At 33.2% G+C, this 7504-nt stretch overlaps 1 protein-coding gene across 9 annotated transcripts in view; it reads left to right on the top strand.

Annotated features, from left to right (window-relative positions):
- The first annotated feature begins 3240 nt into the window (after positions 1-3240).
- Positions 3241-7504, top strand: part of LOC111053962 (protein enabled) — an 84456-nt gene continuing 80192 nt past the window's right edge. For 6 of the 9 annotated variants that reach the window (XM_039424147.1, XM_039424149.1, XM_039424146.1 and 3 more), the window contains exon 1: positions 3243-3446. In XM_039424147.1, the coding sequence (XP_039280081.1) occupies positions 3442-3446 (5 nt within the window). In that variant the 5' untranslated portion in view covers positions 3243-3441. Of the gene's footprint in view, positions 3447-7504 lie in introns of all 9 variants that reach the window. The other 3 variants (XM_039424155.1, XM_039424154.1, XM_039424150.1) reach the window with 2 other exon arrangements.

The following is a 7504-nucleotide window of genomic DNA, read 5'->3' as shown; positions in this document are numbered from 1 at the left end:
CGTTTACGCATGTTCCAACAAACTTTATTTGTCACAGCACTCATACCGGAGCTTACCTTGTAAAAAATATAGTGATGAAAAAGAAAAAAAAAATTAAGGATGAGCTTGTATATTATGAATTGAAGTATAAATATGTACTCATGGTGGTGTAATGAAAAGTAATTCCAAGTAACATCAACCAAAAAAAAGTAAGTTTAGGGGAAAAGATAGGTATGCGAAAAGCCTTTAAACAAATCATTATAGACCTAAGCCATTTATTACCTGAACTCCCAATTTTTTTTTTGTTGTGTTGGAGGGGGGCATAGAGGAATCTGTATCCAAAACCCCGAAAGATAGATTAGGAAACTTCAGAAGTGATACTTTCAGTTTCAATTGGTGTTCAATTTTCAGCTGCTCTAATATAATTATGCTCTATTCAGATAAGCTACACCATACATTCACATATATACGCACTTAGCTCACCTTTTCTAAATACAGCATTGTAATACATATATGGATATAATTTTATTATAATATATTATGAGCATTACAATGCTGCATTTAGACAAGGTAAGATCCGGTAATGAGTGCTAAGACAAAAGAAGTTTGTTGGCGCATGCACAAATGAAGTCATAACTTTACCGGAACGTGAACTGGAGCTATGTTTACCTTAACTGTAGCCACTGCGAAAAAAAAACCTGATGGAATTGATCAGTGGCTTTGAACTCAACCATTGTGGCAAAACTGTAGCTCCAGTAGGTGATTTATCAACCACAATAACAAAATTACAGATCAGAAATTCTGAAGTGGAGTGTGTGAATGCATACATGTGCAAGTGCACGTCAGATCATGCATGCGACGGAAACCAAATTCAAAAAGTGTCATTGAAACACGTTGTGACTATAGTGAGGTCCACGTTATAATGGAAGTGTACAATAATTGACAATACTGTTGCTGTCCTTTTCTATCATACAACAAAACAGATAGTGAGATCTCTCTCTAGCTTTGCAATATTGTCAGTTTGCCAGAATATTTCATTTTTACTTTCTACAGTGACTGTACAAAAGTAGATTAACAATTCTCAGCCGCCATTTTTCTTCTTCATTCTATCAAAAACTTTGTATAATTGATTTAAAATGTATTTTTGAAACAATTAATTTATTTTTAGACATTATCGTATGAGAAACACATTAAAATACCTAAAATGACAATTTAAAAGTTGGTAACTAACCATCCTAGACTATCTTTATCCATGCTTCAGTTAGCCTACACATTTAGGTTAGTCCTACTCATACCTGTATGAATAATAATTAAAAGGTTATTCCAGAATTATTTTCAATTAAATTACTTATTTTGAATAGGATTTCTATTTTTCTATAATTTTTTTAAAGAAATTGGAATAGAATACATACCAAATAACTTGGACTCAAAATTGTGTACGAATAATATTATCATTTAAGTTACGTAAGTAGCATAACCTTTAGACGGTGCATTCTAAATTAAGGTTTGAAACAGTTTTGGGCAAATGCCTGTTGTTTTTACCTGAATTGTATTTGCATATGAATAAATAAACTTCATTTCTGTTGTTTTGAAATTCAGATTGGTGTATCACAGCTTTTTAAATTAGCCACCATTTCCGGATTGTATAAAAATAAAAATCTGATCTCAGTTATAGAAGCGAAATTTTGAAACAAATCATGAAAAAATATATTTTCTTGATTAATTTGACAATAAATTGATTATTTTATTAAGGGAATTATAATTATTACAGATCAAGTTCAATGAGATGAATGGAGTAACAGCTGTGTACACTCAGTGGCAAAATGGAGAGACTTGGCAACGTTTTTCTCCTATCTTTCTTCCTGCCATTATAAGGTGGACCTCACTATATTGTATTTTCCTATAGTGAGGTCCACATTATAATGGCAGTGTACGATTGACAATACTGTTGCTGTCCTTTTCTATCATACAACAAAACAGATAGCACTATCTCTATCTCGCTTTGCAATGTTGTCTATTTGCCAGAATATTTTATATTTACTTTTGACAGTGAATGTACAAAACTAAACAAAAAATTCTCAGCCGCCATTTTTTTTCTTCATTCTATCAAAATACTTGAGTACACAAGTCGTATAATTGATTTTAAATGTATTTTTGAAACGATGAAATAATTTTTAAACATTACCGTATGAGAAACACAAATTAAAATACTTGAAATTACATTTTAAAAGTTGATAACTAAGATCCTAGACTTCATCCATGCTTCAGTTAGCCTACCCATATAGGTTAGACCTACTCGTACCGGTATAAATAATATTGAGAAGTTATTTCAGAATTAATCCATTGAAACTACTTATTTTTCAATAGGATTTCTATTTTTCTATTAATTTAAAAATAATTTGGAATAGAATACCTACCAAATAACTTAATTTCTGTTGTTTTGAAATTCAGATCAGTGTATCACAGCTTTTTAAATTAGCCGCCATTTCAGGTTTGTATGAAAATAAAAATCTGATCTTAGTTATGAGAGCAAATTTTTAATAAAATTAAAAAAATATATTTTCTTGATCAATTTGACACTAAATTGATTATTTTATCGAGGTGATGATTATTATTATTGGATTAAATTTAATGGGATGAATTAAGTAACAGCTATGTACAGTCAGTGGCAAAATGGAGAGAATTGGCAACGTTTTTCTCCTATCTTTCTTCACTGCCATTATAACGTGGACCTCACTATACTACTTTGTAGCTTTTCACACTCAACGCACTTGTAATTTCGACAAGAATTGTTGGATACAATGAAAATCTTTGTGAAACACTTGTTCGTAACAAGCAAATCACTTGTAAACTTGTAGAAATTCATTGTAACTACAATTTTACAATTCTGCTTTTGTGAAACGCTAGTAATCAGCTGTTCTCCAAAACCATGGTTGTCAACAAGACTTGTAACCTACTTGTACCTTTGTGAAACGGGCCCCAGATACCAGAAATTTACAGAGAACTGAATAATCATCTACTCTCAAATCAGGCAATTTCAATTTTCCAAACATTCGTGGTCGACTTGGTCCATATAGATTATTATTTCTTTTTCAACTGTAATCCACTTTATATCCATTTATTTGAAATAGTCTTCAGTTTTTGATTGTCATTAGTCCAAATCGTGCATAAAGTGTTTTGATTATTTTTGTAAAGAATTGTTTTTTACTGGTAATACTGCTTCAGATTTTATTATGTACAATACTTTATTTTTATCATGTTGGCTAAACTGGAAATCATCGTTTGACGTCTAGTTGCTAAAATGGCGTTGGAATCTGTGTGGTGATGATATTGCGGGGTGGAAGATAATGTTAGCTTCATAATGTTGTAGTGAAAGAATCTATCGGAATTTTTCCTAAGTGGACGATGTGCTTTCATTTTTGAGTGTATCAAACCTGAAAGAAATTTGCGGGTGTACTAAAAATGAGGTATGCATAATTTCGTTGCTATACATCTGCACTTATCTATGCTTGCCGTAAATAATAATAAACCTCAATTAACACCTTTATGCAATTTATTGTACTTTATTAAATATCTTCCAGTTATAATATTAGATTTTCAAATATTTGATTAGGAAATAAACAATAGTTGTGATCGTTGAGGGTAGCATCCTGTCTAGAGGGTGGGTCTTATGATGGGGTGGTTTCTATCCCTATCAACTTCAATCCACAAAACTCATTGGATGCATGTTCATTATGATTGCTTTTCAGTTTGTGTTTGGTCTTTCTGAATTATCCTTTTTCAAGTGATTCTCTGAAAGGTGTTATCACTTCAATAAACATTAACTAACTTAGGTCCTATCCTATATCTTATGAGGAATATTTTCTCATTATCGTAGTAGGCTATCAGGGATATGATTATCGTAGTACAACACCCCCTTTAATTTTGCTAGTTTGAGCTCTTTCCTTTAGGGTTTTTAGGGGTACAGTTTTGTACAAGGTATACGTATTATTACAATATCAAATCACACGTATCTGTTCAGAATCTAAAATGTTTTAAAAGTAAAAAGGTAGGTTAATGAGGTAAAGTTTTAACTTTGAAATAGTCATGCTCTTATATCGTTAGAGATACAGAATCGTTTATTGTTATCATCGTATGATGGTGCTACATATGATATTTTGAATAAGCATATTATTATAATATAGCTACGTACATCAGAAACTGGAAGCTTCTCGCGGGAAGGTCCCACCTGGCCTGAATAATATAATTTAAGCCATCAATGCGCATTACTACTATCATACTTCAGCCGGGACCAACAGTTGACCTTGCCCATCCGTTAACACGGGAGTAATTTTACTTATCAACTTTTGGTGATAACTGGGTTTGAACCCGGGAACTCTAGTCTGCCACACAATCACTTATATCCACTAATTTACCTATTCTATAAAACGTGATTGAAAAGAGGGTTTTTGGAGTCTAGACTGAGAAAGTATAATTTATACAATTATTTTATAGGATTTTCTGGATAAAGTAGTGTTAGCCTGGTTCTGGAATGCAAGCTACCTTTTCTCTTAGATTTAGATGAGCACCGTGCTAATGGTTCTCCCGGTGGAACGAGGACCATTTTTCAGTAAATTAATTGATAGCACAAGTTAGTCCAGTCATTTTTTTCATAAAAGTCTTAAGCTAAGCAATTAAAGATTAAAAGAAAAACATTTTCTAGTCCGAATTGCTCTTCTAGTCAAGTAACTTGTACTTCTCTATGAGAATCGAAATTTTCCATAAATTCCCTTGCTTGGAGACTCACTCAAAAACGAGAAACATTGTAAACACATTGTGTTATCCTGATTTTTCTCATAGTCAAATCAATGCTTGGGGAATGATTGTTGAAGTTTGTAGTTCATCCAGATTGACTGCATCGCTAGTAGGCCTATAGTAAGATAGGCTACTCATCTCCCTTTGTCAGGGTTATATAGATAGTTTCTCCTACGCATTGAGGCGTAGCACCATGGGTCTAGTTTATTGGCATTTCCGGCACAACGAAACAAATCGAATCGAATTTGTAGTAGAAGCTGATTGAGCTAGAAACAGCAAATTTTGTTTGTTGGTTCTACTAAAATAGGCTAGTTACAGTAATATTAAATTAGTCTAGTGAAATCAACCTGGCAATCAATTACAGTAGATTCTCAAATCCGTGGCGGACTATATTACAGATGGAAAATATTGCTTCAAAAATTATTGAAGTTTTTTCAGTAATCGTGTACATACGTTATAGTAGTTTGACGCCTTGTGGGGCCGAACACCCCAATAAGTAAATACATTTTCTATGCTTGTTCATCTCACCATCAATTATTACTGTTTACATTAACTCGTTTTGAGTTCGATGGTAATATCATGCCAAGTAATGCACAAACCTTTAAGAATGCATGTGCCTCAGTAAAAGCTTTAGTTTTTAAAAACTGAAATTGTTCTCGTGTCAATTGTATAAGACTATACCAGTCATGTTATTTACTGCACTTAATATTTTACATGTTGAAATTTGGCATTATTCACTGACAGGGGCGGTCTTACGATAGCTGTAAGGGGGAGCGGTAGTCCAACAGCAGGGGGGGAGTCTAGAGGGTTACTTCCACCTGGAAAGGGGGGTACGGGAGGGGCATTATTTTTTTATTAAAACCCACGTTTCAAGCATTTTAAACACTAAAATTCACTGTTATTTAAGGCCTTTTCACACCGGCGTCGCAGACGTCGTGGACTTCGCCGACGTCCACGACGCGCCCTTTTCACACCGCCTAGCAACATACTAAACATCCACAGACGTTTCAGTCAAATAACCACATCTCACTCAATGAGAGGAAATGAGAGGGAGCTGAGCACGGGGTTCAAAAGTATTTTCTGCGCATGCGCTAGTTTGCAGACATTGCGGACGTTTGTGAAAAATTACTCAGCAAGTGATTCTCAGAAAAATGTCGCCGACGTCTGGGACGTCGTGGATGCGCGGTCTGGATTAACTCATATGATAGCATGGTCAGCTATTCATTTTTTCAAAAACGTCCCGGACGTCGACGACGTCTGCGAACTCGGTGTGAAAAGGCCTTTGTGTTGAGTAGTTTTGCCGTTTTGTATGGTGTCTAATATTTTATTAACAGTTCGGCAATCAATACAATTTCTATTATTTGCAGTATTCCTATTGTTTAACAATGCGAGTTATTCAAAAAATTTAGGTATAAATTACACTAGCAAATGTGTACACTGGCAAACAGCCCCATGAAAAAAAATTCCCTGGTCAAGGGGGGCGGCCGCCACCCCCGCCCCCCCAAAAACCGCCACTGTATTCACACAGCAAATAAATACTGTTAAGAAATTTTTCAGTACTTGGTTTCACTACTGTCCGAACAAAGGTGATCAACACTGGTTTACAACTGATTGAACAATTTCATGGTGCAATAAAATGCAGATTACATCGTTTAAACCCCTAGAGTTACTGTTATTGAAAAGTCTATTGAAAGTTATTGCCTCTATACAGAATAAATAAAACACAGCCTAATATAGTGTAAGTTGTAACAGCCGAAGACCGTTTATTCAACATGAAATGCAACAAAAAATGTTTAGAATATTTCTCTTATTTCGAGATATAAGTAGGCCTATCGATTTTTCTATATTTTTAAAAAACGTCAATAACATCGATTCTTCGATATGAAAAAAAATGTCAATAACTAGAAAAATATAAAAAATGTATTTTTAGGATATAGGATAGTTGGAAAGAGGAAGATATTTCCAATAAATTCATATAATTTGTTCCTTTGATGTTTTAAACTTTTTATGAGCGTTCAAACTGTTTGAAATTTGGTTTTGAACTCGACGAATGTACTTCTTTGAACTTTGAGAGTTCATAAAAAGATTAAATACGTCAAACAAATTAACAAATTATATGAATATTGTTGGAAATTTCTTCCGCTTTCCATCCATAGGCCTATCCTTAGAATTGGATTTTGACCTATAGTTTTCCAAATACAAATTTATTTTTAATCTATTAATTTAAAAAAAAGGTACTATAATTATTCTATTTTATAAAAAAATAAGTAGCCCTGAATTCATACATTTTAAGAAGTTTTCTAGTTATAGACGTTTATCAAAAATATATGTATCACAACAATTTTAAGGTTGATATAGGTAAAAATTTTACCAGACATTTTTTGTTACAAATTCCATGAATGTAGAATCTATGGTATTTGGCTGTTGCACCTTTATGGGACACTCTATATATCGGGTTGTGTATTTATATATTCATATCAATCTAATAACATGATATCAGTAGCGACTGGAAGGTACAATTTTCGGCCAATAATTTTCAACCTCAATGATTTTGTCAAAAAATTTTATCAACTACGTTAGACATTTTTTTCATTTTCTACTCATTTCATGATTCCATACAATTTGTAGAACACATAGACTATTGATGTTGAGAAAGCTTTTCATAATTCATTGTGAGGTCAAATACTTGATTAAGTATTTCAATTTCAACGTGATTTTGTTGTTCTGAGAT

The sequence above is a fragment of the Nilaparvata lugens genome, chromosome 3, assembly GCF_014356525.2.
Source record: "Nilaparvata lugens isolate BPH chromosome 3, ASM1435652v1, whole genome shotgun sequence".
NCBI lineage: Eukaryota > Metazoa > Arthropoda > Insecta > Hemiptera > Delphacidae > Nilaparvata > Nilaparvata lugens.
This window is presented reverse-complemented; position numbering and strand designations above follow the sequence as displayed.